At 46.8% G+C, this 27765-nt stretch overlaps 1 protein-coding gene across 2 annotated transcripts in view; it reads left to right on the top strand.

Moving 5' to 3' along the window:
• Nucleotides 1–27765, top strand: part of CREB5 (cAMP responsive element binding protein 5) — a 491776-nt gene that overhangs the window by 123321 nt on the left and 340690 nt on the right. For both annotated transcript variants that reach the window (XM_075558234.1, XM_075558233.1), the window contains exon 4: nt 2309–2430. In XM_075558234.1, coding sequence (XP_075414349.1) covers nt 2309–2430 — 122 coding nt within the window. The remainder of the gene's footprint in view (nt 1–2308; nt 2431–27765) is intronic.

The following is a 27765-nucleotide window of genomic DNA, read 5'->3' as shown; positions in this document are numbered from 1 at the left end:
GTGGAAGTAGCTCCGAGTCTTTGCTGATAATCCAGGTGTCACCTACTCGGGAGACCTTGAGTAGGACCCTTAATTGCTTTGCACTTTTGTTCTCCTTATTTTCAAACCATCCCATATGACCAGGCTTCCTTCCCCTGTCCTATGTTGTACCCTGTTTCCAAGAAAAGGACAATTTACACGGTGTTTTACATTCTAAAACAAGGCTTCATTGACACATCCTTACAAATAAAATATCATTCTTCTCCATGTCAACTCTGGTACACTGTTACCAAGGGAGAGGATGGTCCTCAATGATTATGAAGGTATAATTTCTTTCTCATGTATCTTATGACATCTTAGGAGACCTAGGTTCTAGAGAAGGTGTGGGAAAGTTTTGCAAACTAAAAAATGCTGCATAAATTTAAGCTACAAACAATGGGTTTTAAAGTATTTTATCTTCTAGAAAACTAAGAAGGCAGAAGAAATTCTATTAGTCTGAAAGAGCATTCTCAGAACATCCTTTTGACTATAGTAAAACAAAAACATCAAATTAAAAATGAAACCTGGGTGTGTTTCACCTATTTGGGCAACTCCAAGATTAAGAGATGCAATTGCTAAATTTTTCTTTTCCAGTAAGGAAAAGGAATTAACAAGCTCATGTCTGATATACAACTTTTTAAAATATTCTTTCTTTCAAGGGCCCTATGATCAGGCTAAAATTGGTTCAACTGAATTTTAGAATTGATTGTTGTTTTATTTGTAGTCGTTTTTTAATTTGTAGTTAACATACACATAATTCTATGGTTCAACCATATCAAGAAGGACTGTGGTCATCGCCACAATCAATCTTGTATCTTCGTATCCCAGTTTTCCTATACAGCAGCGGTTCTCAATCTGTGGGTTGTGACCCCATTGGGGTCATATGACCCTTTCACTGGGGTCACCCAATTCATAACAGTAGCAAAATAACAGTTAGGAAGTAGCAACAAAAATAATTTTATGGTTGGGGGTCACCACCACAGGAGGAACTGTATGAAAGGGCCGTGGTGTTAGAAAGGCTGAGAACCGCTGCTGTACAGATAGCTATAGAAGAGTAGGGCATACGCCAAGCAAGGATCCATCAACAATGACCATTTAAAAGCAATAGAGACCTCATTCTAATAGAAAGCCAAGAATATTAAACGTTTAAAGTAAATTCACTTTGGGTTTGTGGGAAGGTCATATTACAAGATGTTACATTCCAGCCTGAGTACAGCCTGCTGAACCCCCCTTTACAATGCCCACCATCTGATTTCTGGGTCATTTCCTTTCTAGCCAATGTGTATTGGGGATTCACTGGAGGTTCATCCTGTGTGAGTGACTGTGTGAATGGATTTTGCGGTAAGCACTGTCCATAGTATTTAGGATTTGGGCACTGGTACTGTTCGTTTTTCCGGGTTTGCTTTTTATTATTAGCTATCTTTTTATCACACCAGTTGGTGTGCTTATTCTGTGTGGACTTAGCTGGCTCCTTGCTTAGATGGATGCTTGTTTTGAGACTAGACTTTAAGACCCCAGATGCTGTTCTTCATGATAGCCGGGCATCATCTAGTTTCTTCACCACACTTTGCTATGGCACCCATGTCTTCAGTGATCTCTTCATAAGGGATGACTACCAAGCAGAGCCATGTTGTAAGAACTCATTTCTCATATAGTAGGGCTATGATCAAATGATTGATTAACATCCATTCTTTTAACTATTGTTTCTAATAGTCCCGCATTCAATTTTTGGGCCATTACTGCCATTTTTCAGCTAAGTCCCTTTTTTTAAAAAGGCCATGTTGCAAAGTGTTTGCAAAAGATACGGTCCCCAGAATGTATATGGCGAGGACCTCCTGAAGTTCAGTCCAGGTGTGTGTGTGTGTGTGTGTGTGTGTGTGTGTGTGTGTGTGTGTGTGTGTTGGTGGAAGTCCTCATATGCTACAACCTTCCAAAATTGTACTCCTACTGGTGAACATGCTTCTCTCTTATGTAAAGGGCTCGAGGGTGGTGGATGGTGACTTGTGTACATTCAAGCTGATTCCCACTTGGAGGCCCCTGTGACAGGGAGAATGACTGCCCCAGAGGGTTTCCAATGCTGTCAGGTTTTAGGAGAGCAGGTCACTGAGGGGTTCAACATCTCCAACGTTTTGATTAGCAACCATGCCCGGAACCATTGCGCCCCAGGGCTCACAGGGTAATGGTATCCTACTTAACCAGGGAGGGGAGCAGGCCAGTGCATTGGGTCCATATTGGCCACTGACTTTGGACCCAAAGACCCCATTGACGAACATTCGGTCTCTGTTTTCAGATCAGACCCCGACTCCGACGAGGTTCCTGAAAAACTGTGAGGAGGTGGGCCTCTTCAACGAGCTGGACTGCTCCCTGGAGCAGGAGTTCAGGAGAGCCCAGGAGGAGGAGAGCAGCAAGCGGGTAGGTGTGCTTGCACAAAGCCCTGAGGGGCGCGCCCTCGGACACCCGCCGGAAACCTCTGTCTGGCAGCTAGGAGGCACTGCAGAGAGTGCCAGTGTGACCTGATCTGTTAGCAGGTGTTGGCCTCATGTTAGGAATGCTGACGGCACAGGGGCTAAACCCACAGCTACTACTGAAAGGTCATGTGTTCAACCCCCTGGCTGCTCCTGGGGAGAAAGAGGTGGCGAGCTGCTTCCGTAAAGAGTTACAGCCTTCCAAGCCCCACGGGGTAGTCTCGCAGGGCCGCTTTGAGTTGGAATCCCCTCCTCAGGGTTTGGTTTAAAGTTTGAAGACAATTCCGAATCTCTGATAGGGAATGCATTCAAAGTGAGATAAATCTTAAATAGGCAGGTGACTGAAATATGAAATTTAAGCAGAACCCGACACAGATAAACTTACAAACATTTGTAGGTATAGCAAGTTGTTTCATTCTGATGAATAGTTTATCCCAAGCCTTACATCAGAGAAAGATGGGCTTTCTACCCCCATAAAGAATTGCAGTGTCCCGGACACCCCCTTACTGAAGGGTTGTGGGGAGGAGATGAGCCAGGCAGGGTGCAGGGTAGCAACGATGAAACATATAACCTTCCTCTAGTTCTTAAATGCTTCCTCCCCCACCCCCCGCACTATCATGATCCTAATTCTACTTTATAAATCTGGCTAGATCAGAGGATGTACATAGGCACAGATAGCAACTGGAAACACAGGGAATCCAGGACAGATGACTCCTTCAGGACCAGTGGTGAGAGTGGCGATGCCTGGAGGGTGGAGGGAATGTGGAGTAGAGAGGGGAAACTGATTACAAGAATCTACGTATAGCTTCCTCCCTGGGGGATGGACAGCAGAGAAGAGGGCAGAGGAGACGTCGGACAGTGTAACATATGACAAAATAATAATAATTTATGAATGATGAAGGGGTCATGAGATAGGGGGAGTGGGGAGGGAGGGGGGAAATGAGCAGTCAATATTAAGGGCTCAAGTAGAAGTTAAATGTTTTGAGAATGATGATGGCAATGAATGTACATATGCGCTTGACACAATGGATGGATGGATGGATGGATGGATGGATGGATGGATGGATGGATAGTATGAGCCCCCAGTAAAATGATTTTAAAAAGAAGAAGAAGAAGAGTTGCAGTTCAGAAACCCACTGGGCAGTTCTACCCTGTCCTGTAGAGTTGCTGTGAGTTGGTGTCAGTCGGTCCCAGGGAGAAGCTTCACACAGACTGCCAGCCACGGGGGGAAAGTTCAGGAGCGTCCTGGAAGCAGCAGGGGAGGGGATTTCATCTGATTTGGCCCAGGTTTTAACGGGCAGTTTCCCACAATCTTCTTGGTGGTTTTCTATGAAATTCATGATTATTTTCTGGTCATTACCGAACGAGCATCTGCTGCTGTTGAGATTAATGGGTTAACTATGAGTGCAGATATTTTTAGCTGTTTTGTTTTTTTTTTAAACCATGTAGGAGATCCAATTTATGGATTGCTTCGGAAAACTTTCAGCTTTTATCCTAACGTTGTGCTGGAATTTTAAAATGGCTTTGGAGAAAAGGCCAAGGAGGGAGTTAGGATTCTGAAGTTCCAGCTGTTCACCTACAAAGGACATTTTAAAAGGCTCTGATATTCTTCTGAGTGTTTCGAAGCCTTTGAATAACCCTCAGGGTAGAATTGTAATAATCCCCTCACCAGCTTGTTCCTGTCAGACTCTCACATCACACTAGCAAGGGTCTTTAACTCAGGAGGGGCTGCTGAGGAAACATGAACATGGTGGAAGGCATAAAGTCCCCGTCAGCTTATTTTATTTATTTATTTAAAATTGGTTTGTTATTTACATCGGACTGCTGAAATCAAGTACATTAAGAAAACACAATGCAAGGCTTGTTTGTCGGCCAACCAACAGTATGCCACCCTTGGGACACCTTGCTGCATCAAGACTCTCTATGCTGTATTAAACTCCAGCAATCCTATGAGGGTCATCCTGTTACATGTTGCTCATACCTGTTCATCTCAGAGGTGTGTTGCCATTGGCGGGGGAGGTCACCCTCTTGAAGTTGTGTTATTTGTTTTTCTGTTTTTCGGTAAATGAAACCAGGGACGCTGAATCAATAGGGAAAGCAAATAGAACAAAGGTTTCCTTGGGAGGAGGAATATAGAGGGGGCAGGGAGATGGTGCCAAGGAGTCCAGGAAGGACAAATATGAAGAAAATGTACAATTCTGTTTGATGTGATTGAACTATGGAATGATATGACATAGTGACAGCAAATCAAAAGAAGAGAAAAGAAAAAAGCTTAGATCCAGGAATGGGATTTGGGCTCACACTAAATCCTAGTTCCAACTTAAGAACAATTGGGTCTTACATCATGGCCCTGCTGGAGACTTGTCCTCAGGAAGGGAACACAGAAGATACAGTGTCATAGCAAAATGTGGTGAAGAAATTAGATGGTGCCCAACTATCCAATAAAATAGTGTCTGCGATCTTAAAGGCTTGTCTCCAAACAAGTAGACATCTAAGTGAATGTCAACTAAGTCCACATGGAAGCAGCCCACCAACATCTGTCACTGAAGGACTATAAATCATATAAGCCAAAGTCAAAGGAGGGATCAGTATCAGAGTCTAAATTGTGAGAATCTGGTGTGCAGAAGGTGATGGATGACAGTGGGAGCCCTGGATTCATTTGTGGAACTCCACAGGACAGAAGCCTCTGGAGACCTCCCCATTTCTACAATGGAGGGATGGGAGGAATGTGGTCACAAAACAGAGTGCTTGGGAGAGATGAGTAGAGAAGATCGAAGGCATACATCTTTCAACAGTTAAAACTTTGTCAGTAGATCTCCCATGATATAGGCTGGATCTGATCTGGTTCCTAAGATTTTCTGTATTTTTGCTTTGTATTGCTTTCTTTGGTTTTCATTTCATTCATATTAGAGTGTATCTCAGAGGTGTTATGTCAAAGGACGTCACCTTCTTGAAGCCGTGTTACATGCTTTCCAATTTTTTGGTATATGAAACCCAGGATTGATAAACCTACAGGGACAGCAAGTAGAATAAGGGGTTCCGGGGGAGGAGGGCATAGTGTTGATGGAGGGGTAAAAGGGCGATGATGTCAAGGAGTCCATGTGGAATAAGAATGATTAGAAACTGATTGTGGTACAATTCTACTTGACAAGATTGAAATATGGAATGATATGTATTAAATCCCAACTAATACAAAAAGTCACATTCACCATGTGAAACAACCATCCAAACACCACACAAAAACCAAACTTTCCTGTAGCACTTACTACTTGCCAGACACGATCCTGAGCACTTCAAAGGGATCCAATCAATATATAAAAGCAGACCCTCAGATGGAATTTCCTTGTAGAAGGAATCCATTAAAACAACATCAATAACAACCGCCGTGAGTACGGGGAGAAGACCTCAAAACTCAGCTCAACTCTGTTCACTCGACTCAACTCAACTGCCATCGAACCAATTCCAACTCATAGTCACCCTATAGAGCAGGGTAGAACTACGCTCAGGAATAGAAAGCCTCATTTTTTTTCCTGGGGAGTGGCTGATGATTTTGAACTACCGTACCTTGTGGTTAGTATTCCAACATGTGATCACGGTGCCACCAGGACTAGTATAGGAATTTCCTCTAGTTTCATCTTGCTGTTCTTAATAGATGGACATGGCATTTGCAGATGAATCCTTAAGTGGATTCAACTAATTTCCCCCCCTAAGATCATTAAAGGTGGCTTCTTAGATTAGATGAACTTTAAGAAAGATAGGTGCTGGTCCACACTGTCCTCATTTCAGATAGAGGGGTTGTGTTCGTCTGGGCACATTAGAGAAACAAATCCACAGAAACTCATGTATAATAGAGAGTTTTATATAAAGGTTAAGTGTGCATCAAGAAAACATCCCAATCCAGTGCTGCCCAAGCCCACAAGTCCAACATTAACCAACACCAATCCACAAAGTCCTCCTCCATCTCACATAACAGGCACAATGATGCCGACTACAGGAGGAAAGCCGAGTCAGTGAGCGTGTAAGCATCTCAGCGTTGGCAGGGGTCTCCACATGGCTGCTCCAGCACCCAGGGCTGCCTCGGGATAGGTCCATGATGCTTTTCTTTGTGGATGTCTTGCAGGAAGTGAGCTTGGCCAGCTGAAGCAGAGAACTGGCTAAGGCAGCTGCACCCTGGTCCGACTATCACAAAGCAAGAAACCTGAGAACTAGAAAGGCGAGGCTCACCGAGCCATTTATCCCTCTGCCCTTCAATTAACCTCATATGTGTTTATCAGCCAGGTTGGCACAATAAACTAACTACCTCAGGGGCTTTCCCCGAGGAGTTTCTATTTGGGGCAGATGGTTAATGCACTTGACTATCCACAAAAAGAGGATGTAGGCTTGAGTCCACCCAGAGGCACTGTGGAAGAAAGGGCTGCTGATCTACTTCTGCAAAATCAGTGATTGAGAATACTCTGGAGCACATGGTCACACACCATGGATCAGAATCTATTCACTGGCACCAGGTTGACCCTTGATTTTTCTAGAGTTTTCCGCAGGAAGAGCCCTGGGAGATAAGTGGTTTGAGATATTCCACACCACATGTATGATCTCTTACATCAATTCTTTCAAGTCTGAATTCTAGGAAATGGCTTTCCTACCTTGAGGAATGGTGTTTGTCCTCCTCCTGGGCACCAACAAACACCTAACTAGTTCTGTTTCCCTTTTCCTTTTGACTGCTAAGTACTTGAAGCCAAGTTTTCTGCTTAACTTTATGAACCTACTTTTTCAGAACACTCCGATGAGCACATTTTCCTCCCCCCCTCCTACACTTGATGACACTTTCAGTTCTAGTTGATATGTTCTATGCTGTTAGTCCTGCTTTTTAATTAAAAATCGTTTTTCTTGATACACATTTTTTGTGAGTTGCTTCCAATTCCTTGTTGGTTGAGAAAGAGCATATAAGTACTTAGATCTTAAGACTGAAAACAATTAGGCATGGGAAGTTGAGGACAGGGACTAATGTAGATAGTTTCTCTCTCTTTTCAACATTGGGTCATAGCTCTGTCATGTGGGCCGGAATCATCTCACATCCCAACCTCACTTGCATGCACTGAAATCTGGACAGGCTTCAGGCGATTAAAGTTCCTCTTTCCTCTAATTCAAACCAAAGGGCCAAGTCCAACCCCGTGTGTCATGGCTGTCTGAGTGGGCATCCTATGTGGCGACTCAGGCAGCAGCAAAGTGGGCAGGCCCCATGCCTTCTGCACCAGCGTTTCTTTGGAAACGACAGGACCATGCGTTAGGAGGAGAAGAACGTGATGCTCCCCCATTCAGCAGCATCCTCTTACCTGCTGCTTGGACCTTGTTTCAACCCCTGGCTCAGTGCACCCCTAGGTAGCCACTCCATCCAGTCCTTCCTGCTTTAAAAGGAGAAACGCAAAGTGCCTAATCAATCCAGACTGTATTATTCCTGAGTTATCTCTTCTTTTGCTTCACATTTGGGTACATTTTAAAAATCTCTCCATTTCCACTCACTTCGGGTTCTTTTTGCTCAGTTTTTCCTCACAAATGACTTGGGTTGGCTCCCTAAGCGACTGGAAGACGGATTAGTATATCTGTAAATTTTTGGTTGAGTAGGTCCTTGCTTGAACTTCCTAAGATGTTAGCCAAACATTCTGGAAAGCTTGATCTGGTCCTCCCCACTCCTTTAAATGTCTAGTTGTGGTTTGGTTTAGAAAGTTCTGTTCAGGAGCAAATGGATGCAGTAAAACTTCCAAAGCTGCAATCGCTATAATGCACTGACCTGTCGGAAAGGGAAGCTCCAATATTTTGTACTAAAATGAATGATAGAAAAGTGGTCAGGTTGCATCCTGTCAAAGGCAGAAAACTTGCAGGACGTGGAAAACCAAGGCAGTCCTATTGAGCTCGGGCTCTCACAGGCCATTAGTTGATCCTTGATTAGCTTCATGGCTGTCCACAACATTCTCTTCTATAGACGGCACTTCTAGTTCTGCCATCCATTTCTGAACATAGCCCAGTGTGTGTGCTCTGTGTAACCATAGGCTAGAGACTGGCCATGGTTACTGGTTTAAAAGTCCCTGGTGTCTATCTCTAGACATCTGTAGTTGACAGCACATTCTGATGGCCTCAATTTTCCTCGTTAGACCAAAGCCCCTAGCCTTATAAGTCTTTAATGAGAGTTGTTCTTTTGCGCAGACAAGCATGTTGTAACTCATCAGCGGGCATCACAAATCCCAGCTTGTCTATGGTCTAGGACACAGGCTAGCTCATGTCCTGAACTAGATGAGAGCCTTTTGACTCATGTATTTATTTATTCAAGAAATACATTTTAAGTGCCTATTGTGCCAGGCATTGTCTAATGAAGGAAGGGATGAATCCATCACTGAGTAAAGTCAGCAAAAATCCCTGTCTTCATGTAGCTTACTTCTAGTGGACAAGACACCCAATACACCCATGAAAACGTGAATATAATATATGTATGTGACGTGGCGATCAGTGTTACAGAGAAAAAGACAGAGTGGTTATGGAACGGCATCTCTGGTAAGTGGCATTTAAGCAGAGCCCCGAGGCAGATGTGTGACCCAGGTTTACATCTGGGAGAAGAACACTTTAGGAGAAGAGGACAAATGCTGTGACCTCATGTCACATGGGGCCTGTGTGCTGCAGGGGTCACCAGGAGGCCAATTTGGCTGGAGGAGGCTCATCAGCTGAAGGTAGAAGGGAAGATCCATTTGGATGCCCATCTGTAGGCCTTTAGCTTTTTCTTCAAACGAGATGGGGGACCACTGGCGGCGGAGAAGAGATGGGATGCGGCTTCCGTCTTGCAATGAGTTGGAAGCACAATGCCAGCATGCAGCGGTGGCAGTGAGGGGTCAGTTAGGAGGGCATTGAAAGGACCCGAGGGAAAGATGACGGCAGATTGGTCCAAAGTGGTGATGAAGAGGGTGGTTAGCTTCTGGATGTATTTTGAAGGTAGAACCAAAAAGAATTTGCTGACGGAGTCAATGTGGGGAAGGAATTGAATCAAGGATGGACCCAGGGATTGACCTGAGCAATAGGAAGGATGGGCTATCTGCAACAGAAGGAGGATCGAGGAAATAATTGTAGCGTTCGATTTTAGACTTGTTAAGTGTGGGTATTAGACAGGCAGTTAGATATGTGTTGTTGTTGATACATGCCACTGAGTCAGTTCCAACCCGTAGTTATCCTTTGCACAGAAGAACAAAACACTGCACGGTCCTGCACCATCCTCACAGTTGTCCTTATGTTTGAGCCCGATGTTGCAGCTACTGTGTCAATCTATCTCAGCGGCTCTCAACATATGGGGCGTGACCCATTTGGGGGTTGAACGACCTTTTCACAGGGGTCGCCTAAGACCATTGGAAAACACATAAATATTTCACAATATATAATTACATATTGTTTTGTGATTAATCACTATGCTTTAATTATGTTTAATTAGGTTCAATGTGTCACAATGAAAATTCATCCCACATATCAGATATTTACATTATGATTCATAACAGTAGCAAAATTACAGTTATGAAGTAGCAATGAAAATCAATTTGGGGGTGGGTCACCACAACATGAGGAACTGTATTAAAGGGTCAAACATTTGCAAGGTTGAGAACCACTGCTCTATCTCATTGAGGGCCTTCCTCTCTTGTGCTGCCTCTTTACCCAGCATGCTGTGCTTCTCCAGGGACTTGTCTCTCCAGACAGCATGTCTAAAGTATTTAAGACGAAGTCGAATCATCCTGTGTCTAAGGAACACTCTGGCCATACTTCAGACATAGGAGCATGTAACTCAGGAGGAGCAGGCTAGCCTAGAGATGCAATTTGTGAAACATTGGCAATAGCCATCACCACCACTAGTTGCTGTGGAGTCTCTGACTCATGACAATCCCAGGTGTGCTTGCGCAGAATTGTGTTTTATAGGGTTTATATTTTTTAAATATATAATATGTCATTGTGCTTTTAGGGAAACAGTTTCTACCCAAGTTGTTCAGTTACATTGGTTACATTCTTTATAAAGCACGAACATTCTCATTATTTTGGTTCTGGTTGTTTTCTTTTTGTTAATCTAGTTTCCCTGTCCTCTTGCATTCTCATCTTTGTTTTAAAATAATTGTTGACTGTTTGGTCTTGGGTAGGTGTTTTTAATTTTTGAGGAGCACGGTGCTTACAAATAATATTCGTTGCTTTTGGAGCCAATTGGTTCTTTAGTTACAAGGTAACTTCAGGAGTTACTTTTCATTCGAGCCTTGAAGAGCTTCTCAAGGCACTAGTCTCAGCGATTCTCTAGTCTCAACCAGTCTAGTAGGTCTAGATCTAGACTTTTTAAAACAGGCTTTTGAGGTACTATTTTACCTTTTTCTCCCAGTGTATGAGGGTCCGCCTATTGCGCCCCTGATTAAAATGGTTGAGAGTGGTGGTGAGGCACATTCAGTACTGGTGGCCACAGGTGAGCGAGGCTGTGGTTCAGCAGGCTCTTTACCTGTAGGCTAGTTGCTCAGACTTGAATGTCCAATCATCTTTCTGCTCGTAGCTGAGGACACGGTCATTTGCAGCACCCAGGTGTTCCCATGGTATGAAGTGAATCTATGTGAAATCTGAGTATGGAGTTTGGAAGAGTTCTGCAGAAACTTCCAAGACAGAGTAGTCCCTGTTCCCTGGTGGCCAAAGACAATACAGAAGACCGTGACCCGCAAAGTACCGAGTCAATACGGAACCCCTGTCCCTAGCAGTGATGCTGAATGTCCTCAAGTGTCTAAGGGTAGACGCGCTGATTTTGTGTTCCATGCTAGAAGAAAGAGAAGTTTCTTTTAAAAAGGAGAGTGAATTAATTGACCATTTGCATTTGATTGCTTTTTTTCATTTTAAAGAGACCGAATAATGTATTTCTAGGAAGTGGGAGAGCAATCCATCATTTGATAGCTGGGGTGTGTGTGTGTGTGTGTGTGTGTGTGTGTGTGTGTGTGTGTGTGTGAGAGAGAGAGAGAGAGAGAGAGAGAGAGAGAGAGAGAGAGAGAGAGAGAGAGAATTAAAAGGACTGGAAATGAATTCCGTGGTCTTGCTGAGAGAAATATAACATTACAGTTCAACGTGGTTAAGAACCCCAGAGATGAAAAGCACGGTGTATAAGTGGTAAGTGCTGTTCTTCTCCCATAGGACCGAGAGCCGAGTCAATATGCTGATGCAGCAATAGCAAATGAGGACATTCCCATGCTTTAGAATTCCTACCCAACGGATGAAAAGGGCAGTCTGTCCCCGGGGAGTGTTGACCGCTTCGCACATGGGAACAGGGGACACACCGCCGTCTTAAGATCTTGTATTCTGGCTCAACAGGCATCATGGAACAGGGCATGGCCAGGTCAGCCTTAGCTCAGAAAAGTAGGCTGCTCTAGCTGAATAAACTCTGTACCTGGAAGTCATGTTATGCCATCCCACCAGTCACTAGTGGTGAGGGAGGGGCTGCCTTGCCTTTCCACACAGTCTTGTTTTTACCAGCCCTCCGTTGGCATAACTGCTCTCGGGGCAGGTCTGGGTAGCAATGCGGGGAAACGAAAAGAGATACTGAGCTGATTGCAACATGCTAGCATAACTGGAAATATGCAGTGATTGCCACATGCCAGCATAATTGCATATTTCCAGTTATGTCAACATGTTGCTTCTATGATCTTTGTGTCAGACAATCTTTCCCTGCCCCCAGAGGGCTGACAAAAAAGAATATTCTGAAACCTGAATCTTCTTTTATCCAGGTTTTGAAAATGTCACCATGTTTGCTTAATCCTATTAGATGAATACTTCCTTGAGAGATTGTGACTTTCAAGACTGAGAAAGCTGGCTTGTTTTAATTTGTTTTTAAGTTAGATTACTGCCCTTGCTGAGTCTGCCTTTGATCTTCCTATTTTTTTTTATCAGCATGACTGAAAAGAAACACCAATTGACAATGTTATTGGAGATGACAGCCTGTTTTGTTTCCACCCCCCCCCCATCATAGTGAATGGGAAATCCATGTCTTATCCATGTCCTCCCATTTCAGCACACAAATGGGAATCACTTTCAACTTCCTCCTTTTGGGTTGAAATTATGCCTTCAACGTCTTAGGTGGAATTTGACACTAGAAGAGGATTTGGCCTGCTCTTTGCATCCCACTCGAGGAGATGGTTAAAATAGGGGATAAACTGGAAGATAGATCATGGGTTTCAGGTCACAGGGATTTAGAAATAATGAGCAAAATCTTAAAAGGGATTATTAAGAGTTGGTTTTTACTTCCACAAATATGAATGAATTCTATTATCTCAGATTCTTCCTCAACTTTAAAATGAAGTTGGATATAAAAACACCTGTAGAGTTTTCTGTTTTATTTGCCCTCCCTTGGTGCAAGGTCGGGGCATTGGCAAAGCGGTGAAATGAATCGACTGTCATCTTTCAAAGAGTGAGAATTTACTAACCAGTATAATTTGATGTGGATGAGGAGGCTGGCCGGAAGAGCACAGCTTGTGATGGGTCCCAAGTATTTGATCATCCTTTCCCTTGGAATGCGTGGGTAGGTATTTGGATACTTTGGATCTTAATGAATGAGTCCTTATAATCCAATCTCTATGTTAAAGTAAAAATATCCTCCTTCTTGAGCCTGAGGATTTAACTTTTAATGCTAGATTATTTGGCAGTTTGTGGCGTTGCCTTCAACTGGTGTTATGCACCTACGGAGAGGGAAAGGCAGGGATTGCAGAGGAATGTCTCGTCTGTGAGTGAGAGCTTGTGTTGTTGGCTGGGTTAAGCATTCAAGTTGTTGTCACAGCTTTATTTATATTTATGATCACATGGCCATTTATTCTGGGGACATAGAAGTCTCTTGCCCGATGCAATTTTGAGAATTCAACTTGCCAATTAGAAGGATAGCACATTCATTTCGTTCTGTGTCCACGATGTGTTCGCAAATGAACTCCCAACATTTCCAGTTGGAGACGCTGCAGTAACTAACAATTTTCAAATTCAGTTCGAGACATTATAAAATCATTTTGTTACTCTTTATCTAGCCTAAGAAACAGTATACTTAAGCCACTTATAACTTTTTTCATTTATATCTATTTTTATCACATATTACTCTATAATTAAAATTGACAATCATGTTGTTCTATGATTAAAATTGATAATCAACTAAGGATTCTGTACGGTCTGTGCCTCTTTGGCTGACACTTGCAAGGCTGCCTTCCATCTCCTCAATGTGAGATTTGGAAGTAAGGGTTGTGTGCGTGCATCTTGTAGGCTTTGCTAATTTCTTTGCTTCTGACAGATCGCCCATCTGTCGGTGTGTCCCCTTGTGGTGATTGGGGTGTTGGTGCTGGAAGTTGTGCCACCAGGATTTCAAATGCCAGCAAGGGGAAGTGATAGTATGAGCTACTGCCCCTGGGGCGACACTAACTTCAGTGACTCAATTGTCTACAGAGTCCCCACGAGTCGGATCACAACACTAACGACAACACCCCCTAGCTATTGCTGACATGTTCATCCAGGATGCACTGCCCCAGCTTCCGCGCCACTTGCCCACAGCTGTACCAGCTCCCTGCTTTCATCACAGGCCCAGGCCACCTCTCGTCACTGGAGTCACCTCTGCTTCCCATCTTCTTAACTCCCTTAGCCTCACTCACTAGGTTCAATAGACAAGAGTCCTCTTCCCCTTCATCTCTCTCTGGGGTTACACGTGCTGGAAGCAAGACGCGAGAGGGGTCGGGTGGAACATCCTGGGTTGAACCAGAGGGGTGTGCGTTGGAAGCTGTTAAACGCAGAATGGTGCCACGTCTCATTACGGCAGTACGCAGTCACTCTGGTCTCGATGCTGTGGCTGCAGTATGTTAACAGGGCCAGCGAAGAAAGGACATCACTGAAAATAAAGCAACAGGAAAAGAAACAAAAGGGGTGGGGAACAAACAAAATCACAGTGGTGTGCTGAAGTTCTCCGGCCCCACAGGGAACCCAGAGCTGGTCTGCAAGGCGTGCTGGCTTGGCTAGTCTTTGCACCAGGCTGCTCACTGTAGATGAACATGAGTCCAATTGAATTATTTGGCTGGGATGGTCCTCGCTAAAACAATTAGGAGGCTCAGCTTTAGAGGCCGACAAAAGGGCAGCTTTTCCCAGCAGGGGACCTTCTCACGAGGGCATTTTTCTTTTCCGAGTTAGGTTGGGTTCTCAGCTTGTTTCAATCACTGGGTACCTGTCCTCAGGCAAGCCAGGCAGGGCTGTCAGGGTTTAATCCTGAAGGGGATGGCAGCGGCCACTCTGCTGAGGAATCCATTTCCAGCTGTGAGTTGGGTGGGTGCTGGGACTTCCCGGGAGCTGAGCTGACTGCTCACAGAGACGGGTGGCTTTGCATCAGCCGTCTAAGCCCACCCTGACCCCACTGGGTCCTAATCTAATGCTTCTGGCAGCAAGCAGAGAGCAGGCCAGTTCTCTGGGCCAGATTCAAGCAGAATGCCAAGAAGACGAAGCTTCCTTTCTGGGTAGAAAAGAATTCCAGAGAACAGCACTCACATTTGGAAAATCGGACCAAATGTTAGATTCCATGAGCATCTGTGGAGTGAGAGTCACTTACCTGCCCCCTCGCAGAGATGTGAGAGAGAAAAAAAGTTGCTATTGTGGAACAAACAAAAGGAAAGGAAATTAATATAATGGTTGCAAGAAACTCTCTCTGCTTCCATCACCTCCTAAATCCAGGTGAACGTGAAGAACGGCTGGGAGCAGGTATGCAAGTGATTGCTCCGGGAATCCTGCAGCGGCATTTGTGTGCTCCTGAGCTATTTCCATACTGATAAGTCTGCGGGGCAGGAAGTGGGCTCCTGCATATTCCGCCTGTCTGTATTTCCAGCACGTGGGCTGACAAGTTGAACCCGGGCTGCAATGATTTCTTGCCGAATTAGCCTGTTCAGAGACAATTGTGTTGTTCCTCACCGAGCACCACCCCAATCCAGAGGCCTTGGGAGTTTTATGAAGACCCTTGAGTGGTGAAAGGAGTAACCCAAAGGTGGATGGCTTGGACACGCCCAGAGGCACCGTGGAAGACAAGTCCTTTGAAGATGAGTCCCTCGGGGGCAGTTCTACTCTGGAAGACACGCACTCTCCAAGAGATGGACTGCATGGTCCAGGCCAACAGCAACAGCCTCTCCTAGATGTCTTCTATCCACATTCTTGTGCTGTAGGCTCAAGCTGGGTGGGCGTATGGGGGCCGACATGCTGATTGGTCCCCTTTGATAGACACATGTTACCTTATTTGCTCCTTCAGTGTGAGATGGAAAGATGTGTTGTATGCATCTTGAGAATGCTGGCGGCTCTGTTTTTGTCTTTGCTCTGACGGACCATGTGGCTGTCATGTTGCTGATGGGTCCCTTGCTGACGGCTTGCATATGGTTAGGGTGCTAGAAGCTGAGCTGCCAGCCTGTCAGAGACCAGCAGGGTCATTCCTGGTGGATGGGTTTCAGCAGCGTTTCTACCCTGAGAGACTAGGACGAAAGGCCTGATCGTTTGCTTCGGAAAATTCGTCACTGAAAACCAATGGCCAGAACAATGAGTTCACATCCTTCCATTGATCTTAAAGGTGTTCTGATGAAGTCCCTGTGAGTTGAAACGGACTTGAAGGCCTTGAAGGAGGAAGAGAAAGAAGAAGATGAAAAAAAAAAAGATGATGAAGAAGAAGCACCACCACCGCCGCCATCTGGTTTAACTGGGTCCAGTTCTTACCTTTGGCTTTACGCAGGATGCGTGAGGGAAGTGGAATTCCAAAAGGGCCTTACTCCCCAGCGTCCCCTCTGAGCACACGTTATCAGTTAACACTCACAAGGCCTTGGCAAGATGAGGCTGACGATTGGCAGATGACATATTGGTCTCTGCCTTGACCCTGAGTGTGAGATTCTTGACTTGATGGTGACCTTCAAGCTTTTCCTCAACTGTCTAGCACCATGGCGGCTCCCGCAGCTTTCTCTGAGAAGGGGAGTGGTAGGGTGGGTGGGTTGGGATTTATGGAGCATCCCTGAGATCTGAGTTACCTGCGTCCTGTTCCATCTGCTAGGTTACAACTTTGAAAGTTGATCACGGCAGTGACCAAACCCTGCCTGAGCCAGCAGTGCGTGCTGGGCATGGTCTTTTTCTGTGGCTTTATGTTTGGGTGGGGCCTCATTTGGGCTCTGCAAGCTGTCATCTTCCCAAAGAAGAAGCGTTATGCGTGACTATTGGGTCGGTTGACTACAGATGATGCAGCACTGGGCACTCTGAATCACAGTCCCTCTCAAGACTCACCCTCTCCCTGGCTCCACCCGCTAGGATTTGTTGTGCGCAGAGCATGGGGACTTTCCCGCAAGATTTATGAACAGTAGGTTCCTGCAGGACTTGGTGGCATGGTGAGCTCAGGGTTCCTTGTCTTTGGTTCCTAGCCAGTGCCCCACCGGTTTTGGGTTAGAAAACCTGGAATTTGCAGTGCTCTGGAATGTCCAGTGATGGCAACCTCACTCTTCTGGGCTCCAAGGGGTTGGTCCCCAGATGTCACCAAGGGGACAAGACATCGAGGGATGTTGGCAGTCCCTCTTGAGGTGCCGGGTGCCTTGTGTGGCGGGTTCACCTGACAACGGCCTCCCACCGCTTCCTGTGCTGTCCGCAGAGTGGAGCAGCCCTGGTGACACTGTCAGGGAAGGGCTGGTGGACGATCCAAACCCACTAGGTGTTTGGAGGGTGAAAGACCAGGCTCGGCTCCGGTGGAGACTTACAGCAAGGGAAACCCTGCAGTGGTCTCTGTGAACTGGAACGGACTCAAAGGCAGTGGATTTGGTTGACTGTGGCGTGCTGTCTGAACTCTGACGGGCAATAGCGCAGAAGGGCTCTCACGCATGGCTCTGATTTCTCCCCGGTAAAGTGGGCCTCTCAACAACCTCGGGGTTATAAACACCCCCCGTTCATGTGTCCTGAGAACCAGAGACTAGAAAAGAGAGCTAATGTCTAGGTTGAGGGTGTTAGCTCCACGGATCACTACAGCATGCCTCCTCAAAGGTTCTTTCCGCGGTCGAAAAGAAGTGTTCAAAAAGGGGTCCTAGGAGTAGGATTCGGAACTCCCCTTCCACACAGGCAATCAAACGGTTATTACACTGCTGCCCGAAGGAGCGTCTCATGGCCCCAGAGGTCCACTACAGGTTTTCTTCATTCTTCTCATACGAATGCACCGAGACCAACCACACCCATGGCTGGTGAGCACCCTTCTACTCGTTTCTAAGACGAAGTCTTAGAACTTGGGAGCAGACAGCCTCATCTTTCTCATGTGGAGTTGCTGGTGGGTTTGAACCACCGACCTTGTGGTTAGTAGCCCAATACTTAACCCATAGTACCAACAGAACCCCTTAACTTTAGGCGCAGTGGGTAATCCAGGCTTTTTGAACAACTATGTACCAATGACCAGGCCATCCGGGCAGGTGTGACAAGCATCACCTAGGGCTGCCTACCCTGTCCAGTTCAGTACTTGCTTTAATATCTGGTATCAAAGTTCAGCTGTTCACTGCCATTGATGAAGATGGGATGACTGATTTGGCCTCAGCTGAACATGAACTTAGGGCTGGGTTACTCTTAGCATGATGGATTGTTCCATGGGTGGTGAAAATGCTTAGCACACTAGGCTGCTAGACCCAAAGGTTTGTGGTTGGGGGTCCATCTGGGGGTCACTCTAGAGAAAGAGCCAGGGGTCTGCTCTGAAAATGCAGTCACGGAACACCCTACAGAGCCCGGTTCTCCTCGGACACAATGGTGTCGCCCTGACTTGGAGGCCATTTGATGACAATTCTTTTTTTTTTCTTTTTCTTTCTTTGCTTTCAGTGATGGATCTGCATGGATTCAAACACACATGCCCTCGTGACCAGAGGCACATATTGTAAGACAGCTGGCCAGGGCCAGGGGTGCAATCTGTGATCTCGGGAGAGAGAAGCCACTTTGACCTCATTAGTGTGATTCTTCTAATTGAGCCCTAGAGTCTCAGAGCACGGCTACCTAGAAGTACTCAGTACAACCCCGTGATGCACTGCGCAGGCGAACGCTCCGTCAGCCACGCAGACGAGATAGTCCAAGCACTCTTTCCTGAGCATTTACTTTTTGTCCTGACTACTCAGTCGCACGGCGCTTTGACAAGATCTCATGATACCACGATGTGGCCTGCCTGGAGGATTTAACAGTGCTTGCTATTGTTTAAGAAACAAAATGAAACATTGCAGTCTCACATGGGGACTTCAACTCCCATTGAAAACAGATGTGCAGAGAAAGGTCTTGAGAAGCTCACACAGAAGGGTCTCTGATCTTTGTGTGTGAGTAGGTGTTAGAAGGGAGAGTCTGGGTGGTAGCTGGGGGTAGGCTATGGATGGCTTGCAAGAAACAGAAAGCATTTGCATGGATGTTTTCTGATCTAGCTACCTGCCTTGATGGATCTCTTGGCTTTTTATCACAGGGTATGTGCCACAGTAGGGGCTGATTCTGGTTCAGTGGTAGAGTTCTTACGTTCTCTGGGGAGACCCCAGTTTGGTGCACAGCCAGCAGACCCCAGGCTCAGTTACTGCCTGCCAGTGGAAGCCGCCATGTTGCTATGATGTAGAACAGCAACATGCCTGCCTATGAACGTGGACTGGGAAGAATGGCTTGATGACCTACTTCTGAAAACCAGCTAATGAAGGTGCTATGGGCCACCAGGATCAGATTCATAACTGACCGTGCAGATGGTGCAGGGCTGGGAGCATTTTTCCCATTGTCCACAGGGTTTCCGTGAGCTGGAGACTGAGTCTCTAGCAGTTACCACCACCCCAAACTTCTCCAGCAGAGCCAAGCCCTCTCAGCCTGAGCTGGTGGATTCAGTGCAGTTCTCCAGCTTCCGTTTATGACTTACCGTACTCTGTCCACACACTTTTGCCCTGTTCCTCCTTCTTAGTTTCAATGTCATAGCACTTGCTGCCTTGTCCCCATGCTTGGAGCCTTAACAAGGTCCTTTTCTTTCAAATGTGCCTCTCAGGCCATTTGGCCAATTATTCATCTGGGGAACGAGGTCTAAACAAGGATCACTACTGTTTGCATTCTCCTTTTCTATAGGGTTGCGATGAGTCGGAAGCAACTGGAAGGCAGTGAGGTGTTTGGTTTTCTGTCTATAAGGAGCTGTGATGGTGCCATGGTGGACAGCTAACCACAGGGCCAGAGGTTCAAACCTTCCAGGTGCTCTGAAGGAGAAAGAGAAGGCTTTTTGTTCCCATCAAGATTTCTAGCCCCGGAAACTCTAAATATAACGTAGCCTGAATCAGAGTGCACTCGGTAGCAGTGGATTTAGTTTTAGGTTGTTGTTTTTTTGATCTATGGAGCCCAGGTGATGCCGGGGGTTAGGCATTGAACTGCTCCCAGAAAGGACAGTGGTTCAAACCCACCAGCTACCCCAAGGGAGAAAGATGGGGCTCACCATGAGTTGGAAAGGACTTGCTGGCAGTGGGTTTGGTGTTGGTAGGCTCTACTCGGTAGGAAACGATTGAGAGATCAAAGTCTGATTATTCAAGAGGCCCCCAGTGCCGGCCACCTCCTAGGAATGGTATCTCTCTCCCAACAGCTGTGTGGCGATTCAGTGACACCGGGCTCACTGTAAGATCAGGCCTAACCTTTTAATTACCTGTTCCTATTTCAGCAATGCTGAGCTCCGTGGCACAGAGCGAGGGGCTAAGCCTTCGATGTAATGGGTTTTTCGTAAGACTATCTCAGAGATAAGAGCCCTAAATCTTGGCTGTCTCTTTGGAGCATACACTTTGTGCTTGCACACAAATTCCTCACTCCCCAGAGCCGTGCTGTTAATGGAGTGCCGTGTACAGGGCTGGGTAATCAGATACTGCAGCCGCATTTTAGAGCAAGGTGCACTTTTGCTTTATTTATGAAGATAGACATGCTGGTTGAGGGCTTAATCACAGCTGATAAATCATTTTAAGCAAGCCTGCTAGAACCATATGCTGATTCTTTTGCATTAATATAGTTTGTCTGTTTCCAGTCTAATCAGGCAGGCCTTCTCTCGTGCACCGCCTGTGTCTCTCCGGTGCGGACTATTTATCTGTTTAAGTGCTCTCACTTGTGTGGGAGTAGTTATCTCTTTAAGAGGAACTATTAAGAAAAGTGCGGGGGATGGGAGCGAAGGTGCCCACATTGCAGTGTGTGTGTGCACGTGCATGCATATCCATGTGCATGTGGGTGCATCCATGTGTGTGTGTGTGTGTGTGTGTTTATGGTATTACAAAGGAAAGAGTCTCAATTAGAACCGAGAACAGGAAACATCTCAATTAGACTTTCGGAAGGCCGTGGATTGGTCTTCCCTCAGCATAAGGTAGTCATTTCAGCCCAGGTGGTTAGAATACTGTAGTAAGAGATTATCTGAAGTCTCAGGGTGGGGGGCTGTGCACTGACATTTGGGTTACCTCACTTCTCCCCAAGCCTGCAGAGCTCTGCCTCAGGAATCGGCCCCACAATGCTTTAATGAGAGCCATATTGGGCCTCCGACTCGGAGCCAAGCTCTGTTTATCACTAATTGCAGGGCTGCCTTGCAGACCTGGTCTATTATTTCCTGATTATACCCCTACTCTTTTTATTATCTTGCCAAAATCCAAACAGTAATAATTGCGTGATTTATTGTTTATTTATAACCCCTCATACGGCTTCGATCGCTGCATTTAATAGATTTTCAAACGGCAACCTCTGTGACTAAATGATGGGGTTCCTTTGAGCTGCCAAAGAGAGGGCCTGCCTGGGTGCCCCTCACTTGGCGTGCTTGGAAGCTCTCCCCCGGGACTCCTGGTGCAGAAGACTCATGTTCCCGACCAGAGAGATCCAGGTCTTCTTCAGCGGACAGAGAGGATTGGTGTGGAAGGAAGATGTTTGTGCGAAGGGTCTTAGTGAACGGACCTGTTAGGGTTTATATCCAGGCTGGGCCACATAACCCTTTCCAATTCATCATGCCCGTGACTCCCCGAAAATGGAGAGCAGAGGTGGAGATAAATGAACAGGCCATTAGGAGAACATGGGGCTCTCCATGATCAGAAATGGAGATGATACCTTGGAGGACTAATAAACTGGCCACCATTCGTTGGGCACCTACCTACTGTGCACTTCAAAAGTTTTGTTTCGCTGCCTCCCCCGATCCCAGGCAGCTGCAGATGCAGGCTCTACCCTGCAGCGTCTGTGCTCCCTCCAGCGCCAGGCGCTTTCTTTCCATAAGATGTGTGTGTGTTTCAAGAGAATTTCCCCACCCCCACTCCCCCCCCCAAAAAAAAAAAAAACCAACCACCTCGTGGAAACTTTGCCAAATGGCAAGCCGTCACGGACCTCCATGAATACGTGAAACCATTGCGGTAACACCTATCTTCGCTCAGCCTTGCTACCAACCTCCATCGACTTCTCCCGAGCCTCCGATTTCAGCTGTGGCTGCAAAGACCACTGCAGACCCCTGAGACGACAGCATCAGAGGTACCTTGCTCTCTCCAGGATGCTTTCGTCCATGCCACCAAAGGCATGTGGTCCACCTGGATCACCCTGTTCGCCAAGATGCATAAGTCCCCATTGCAAACCAAGTGCAGGACTGTTCTCTCTCCCCTCGCCTTCTGTTGGGAGCTCCTGGTGGCACTGGGGACGTTTCCACCCAGGCATGGTCCTCCTGATGACCGCCTTCCTGAAGCGAAAGGCGCATGTGTGGAGTGGAGATGTGTATGGAGATGACGTGAGGGGTCGCAGTCCTATCTATTCAGCTGCCTTTGAGCAGAACAGACTGAGAAGAGCGTCGCCCAGGGTCTTTGAGGGCATTGCCTTGGGACTGAGGGTTTGTGTTGGTGTCGTTAACGGCTTCCAAGTGCGGCCTGCCTCCTGGTGACTCCATGCACGATGGAACAAAATGCTGCCCGGTCCTGCACCATCCCCATGATCAGTTGCAGACCAGACTTTTGGGATCACAGTATTTTCAGTGGCAGATTTAGGGGAAGTAGATGACTGGACATTTCTTTTTTTTTTCTGGGGGTCACAACATCACAATTTCTGCCTTTCGTAGTTGTTTCTGCGGCAGGGTAAAAGATGAATCACGTTTCTAGAGGCTGTGGTCAGTGCTCTGTGTTTAAATTCCAGACCAGAAGGGAAAGCTTTGCCCTGTACCCTGCCTCCCTGCCCCAACTTCCATCACTGGAAATGCAGCCATGTGTCTGCCCACAGTGGAATACACTTTTATTGAGGGCTTAATATGTCCCAGGTGACGGGACTAGGTGGGCCCGCTTCCAAGGGTACATTCTAGCAGGGGGACTGCTAATCTTGAGGAATGGGAGAACATTTGGTTTTCTTGGACGATCTTGAAGTCATGCATGTTGTTGAAATAGCCACCATGGTGACTTTTTAGTTGAGAGTGATATTTTTCATGTTCTGACCCCCAACTGGATTTTCCAGTTTTCTTTCTCATTTGTCTCTTGGGTGCCTTTTCAATGCCAGGACAAGAAATCAAGTCGCCCTTCCCTCCACCTCTCCATAGCTCGAGCACCCACTGCCATTGTTCATATTGTTAGCCCCTCTTGAAAAGGCCTTCCTTCCTTCCTTCCTTCCTTCCTTCCTTCCTTCCTTCCTTCCTTCCTTCCTTCCTTCCTTCCAGCAACTTCACCACCTCCACAGAGCCTTCCTCCCACCCACCTCCTATGATGCAGTCTTGGTCTCCATTGAATTTCCACAATGCTTTTGGAACACATTTCCAAGCACTTCTCTCTTCTTACCATATGTTTTCTTTTTGTCCTACCCCCACCACCACCCCTACCCACTTGACTGTGAGCCCCAGTAGAGCAGGACTCTATCTGCACCCCTTCTGTTGCTCCAAGCCCCATGGCCCTGCACAAAGGGGAGAGGCCACCCCTGAAGAATCACTAGGCGGTGTGAACAGATGAATGTGATTGAGTGAATTGAATGGCCTTACACAAGCTGGTTTTTCCAAGGCCAGGGGAATGGAAGTACCTCTGCCTTTGAGGTGAGATGTCTCTTCAATAGTTTTCATATCTTTTTTCTCCTCAAGAGATCATCGAGTTCATGAAGGAATTAGAATTACTGAGGATGAAAATGACCTCATGGAATCGTTTTTGGTGGATAGTCATACCATAGCGATAATCTTGAATTGAAAATAGGTGGGCATGAAATTAGAGATTATTTTATTTCTTCCACAAAGTTCCATATGTGTCAATTGGTAAGATACAATGAGATATCCTTTGGATGGTAGCATGTAGAATAGAGTGTGGCAAATGTTTGGTTGAGTAATAGGACAATACTGCTAAGCCAAATAATTCCTAACACGTGTGTGTGTGTGTGTCCATGTTTTATAGGAAGTGATTGGTATTAGTGACAGAACCCATTAAGAATTACAGCCTCAGGCCCACAGGACAATTCTACCCTGTCCTATAAATTGCCATGTGTTGGCATTGGCTAGATGTCAGTGAGTTTGGTTAAATGTGCATGCTCCTGGGGGTCACACATGGTACAGCATTTGGCTACTAAGGGGGTGGTGGGAGGTTTGAAAACATGCAAATCGACCTCAGAAAGAAGGCAAGTTCCAAAAGATCACGCGCGTTGAAAGCCCTGTGAAATGTATCAGGTCAAGATGAATTTGGATAGACTCCATGAGAGTTAACTGTGTGTGCATGCATGCGTGACATGGTGAGCGGTAGAGATGGGTGGCGTGTCTATAATATCATAAACCTCGGTCTTTTCATCTGTAAAAGGGTGGCAGACAATGATTGACTTCACAGGAAGATCATGATGGGAAGCATCATCTCCTGTGTCAAAGGCAGTCCCTGTAGCCAGTGCCCAGTGCCATCCATCAACCCAACTCACCGTGTCCTGTATAGGGTTTCCCAGATTGTAAGTCTTTATGGAAGCAGGTAGCTTCATAGGGTTGTCCCGTAGGGTAGGTTGACTGGTGTGTTTGAACCTTTGACTGTGCAGTGACCAGTCTTATGCTTCCCCATCAGCATGGCCAGGGCCGTGCACAGTTGTTCTCTTCCCTCTCACACACGTGCGTGAGGACCAGAGACCCGCAGCGGTTTCAGGGCTGTTTGGGGGGTGAGAAGGTAAGCAAACACTCCATGCCCATGATTTTTCCAGGATTTTAGACGGTAGTTGTGACTCAGAAGTCCCTGTCATCACGGCAATGGGCCCAGGGACTGAAACCTTCCAAAGATTCTAGTGAAAACGCAAAGGTGGGTTTAGTGTCTATGATCTGTACCAACCAGGACATAATCTCTCTGTTATTACAGGTGATTATGTATAAATCACAAGTCTCAGGGCCTTCCTTTAAGTTTCCCTTCACAAACCAGGTAACGCAGCCTGCCCAGATTTATTTTCAGGACCGTTGGGCAGATGTTAGCTAGGCACACTTCCAGGTCAGAAAGAAACGATGTTCCAAGATGACTTCTTCAGCATAATGTAACAGGGCTTCCCTTGGGACCCAGGGAGATTTAGGACATCTTGACTCCCTGGCCCACGGAACTGCTTATCCTGCTTACATGGTCTTGCTTCGCCTTATCTGGTGCTTGAGCGTCTTCCTGGAAAGATATGTTTCTTCTGGTGTCTGACTGTTTGGGGTTACCAGAGTTCTGTTACTTGAGGACATCGATGGGGAAGAAGAATAGACCCTCTCTTCCAGCAGGTGCAGCATCAAAGCCGTGTCCCTGTCAAAGGCAAGGATGGCTCAACGGAGGAACGTACTCTGTTCAGCTCCGTGATCTGGCCATCCTGTGGACTGTTGGCACAAACAGCGAGTCTGCTTGGCTGCTACCTGAAAGCTTAGAGAAAGCAGAAGAAAGGTTTGGCAATCTAATTCTGAAGAGTCAGCCAGAGAAAGCGCTGTGGAGCCTAATGCTATCAGACTCACATGAGCTCCCTGGAGTCAACATGGATTTGATGAGAAGAGAGTGGAAACCGGTGCACACAGGTGGGGACTGCCCGCCTGCCGGTCCTGGGTCATCTAGGGTAGGGGCTCCGGAGAAAAGGTTGGTTTCAGGCAAAGGTCCAAACCCTCAGGACCCAGGGCCGTGAAAGGGGAACCATAGAAGTCATTCATTCTTGTTTTCTCCTTTGTCTCAAACAGTCTGCCCCCACGAAGGGTCCCCATTCTGTGCCTGTGGTATCTAGCTTGTCTGTTTATTACCCCAGCGATGCTCTCACACTCACTACCGAGAATGGGAAAAAAAGGACAAAAGATGTGAATCTTGCCATTTTAAAAACTGCATCACAGGAAGGCAACTCATGAGGGAATTAGAGCTGAGATCTGTCATTCACCATGGCCCTTCTGTGAAAAGCTGACCAGTTGTCATGTGGTTGCTGTTGTTAGGGGCGGTCGAATCAGTGCTGACTCAGTCCACCCATGCACATCGGCAAAAGGGACACTGCTCTGCCTCACAACCCTTGGAATTGCTTTTAGAATCCTTTGTTGCAGCCGCTTTCAGTCCACCTTGTTGAGCGTCTTCTCCTTTTTTTGCTCACCCTCTGCTTTGCCAAGGCCCTTCTCTGGGGGACGGGTCCCTCTGGAGAACATATCCAAGGTACATCTGCAGGGACTGTCCCAAGAACTCGCTTGGACCCATGATGATCACAAGCACGGCAACCAGCTGAAAGGTTGACAGTTTGAACTCACCCAGAGGCCCCTCAATGAGAGACCTGGTGCTCTGCTTCCGCAAGCTCACCCCACGGATCAGCCGTACCTGAGGGTGCCAGGAGCGAGAGCAGACTTGAGGGCCACCCGCAGCCACAGCACAACAACAACACTTAGCAGCCATTCCGAAAGCCGTTTGTATGTTGCAGAATGCTATAAAAATGAGTGATGTGTTCTATTTATTATTGCACACGCACACACACACACACGTCGTTGCAGAAAACGTGCCTTTCTCAAGTTCCTGAGAAGCACGCACTACTTTGTTCTTTCCTTTCTTGGATGTCTCTGATCATCATCACTCTTGAGATCTCTTTGAAGCCACTACAGTTTTAGGGATATTCTAGACCAATGTATTTGCCTCAGGGAGACAACAAAAGTGTAGAAGAGCAAAGGACTTGCCAGAGAGTCCCCACAACCATGGAAGCACCAAACTTGGTGGTGGTTGGGGGGGGGAGGGCATGCTCTAGAAGGAAAAGAAGCAGGTTCCTGGTTCTTTTGTGGGAGCAGGGCTAAACATGGGGTAGGGAAGACACGACTGGTTTCCATAACATCACTGTGTGACTAGTTGGTGAAGTCACGGGTTTCCCAAGAGCAGCTGGCCTCCTGGAAGGAGCCGGACTCGGACGTTTCCATGTGGGGACCTAGAGCAGAGGCTGACGGACGCTCCGCCAGGCTCCAGCAGTCAATGCCTGAGGTAAGGGAGTCGATGCTGGATGCTGAGCGAGGGGAGGGAGCCTTCGCCTCTTGGGTTCCTCCAGAGGGCCCTGCTGGCAGGCAGAGAAGGGTGGATCAGGAAAGTAGACACGCAGTGAGGCAAGGGGGAAAAAATCACAGATGTCCCAAGTTTCCACAATTTTATCAAAAAAATTTTCCATGACTCATCTTGTGACTTTCTCCCAAATTTAACATGATAAAACCGCTGCAATTACCCAAGAGTAAAAGAGTAAAATCAAACTGCAATTACCCAAGAGTAAGAGAGCAAAATTAAACTGCAGTTGCCCAAGAGTAAAAGGGCGGTGCGTTGTAATCCGCCCCCACACTCCCTCAACCACACCATCCAAGGTGGGAAAAGTAGAGAATGGAGACGGTCTTTCTCCCTTCCTCCTATCCTGATCCCTGAGATCCGAGTCTCCCTGAAGCGGTGGGGGGCAGCCGAAGGTGTTCTAGAAGATGTTCCTCTTGCTGAGAGGTTGCGGCGGGGGTGGGGGTGGGGTGGGGAGTGAAGTCCGCACAGAGGGCTCTGGAAGATGGTGGTTTTGGCTGTGGGTTTGCCTGCTCAAGCCTTTGTGCCTGCAGGGATGTGTCCAGTTGTGTCCGGCTCCAGCACACTTCATGGGCTGTATATCCCTGTGGTAGGAGACATCCCTGTGCGATGGGGTCTTCAGGACACCTGACAATAGCACCAGCTACCACGCCTGGGCAAAGTAGTAGCTCAGTGGTGGAATACTTGCCTCCCATGCAAGAAACTCGAAGTTGATCCTGGCCAATGCACCTCTTTCGTCACCCCCACCCAGCTGAATGCCAGTGGAGGTGTGCATTGGTCCTATGACCCTGGGAGAGATGAGGAAGAATGGC

This window comes from Tenrec ecaudatus, chromosome 9 (genome assembly GCF_050624435.1).
Source record: "Tenrec ecaudatus isolate mTenEca1 chromosome 9, mTenEca1.hap1, whole genome shotgun sequence".
Classification (NCBI taxonomy): Eukaryota; Metazoa; Chordata; class Mammalia; order Afrosoricida; family Tenrecidae; genus Tenrec; species Tenrec ecaudatus.
The sequence above is the reverse complement of the archived record's forward strand: the minus strand, read 5'-3'. Positions and strand labels throughout refer to the sequence as shown.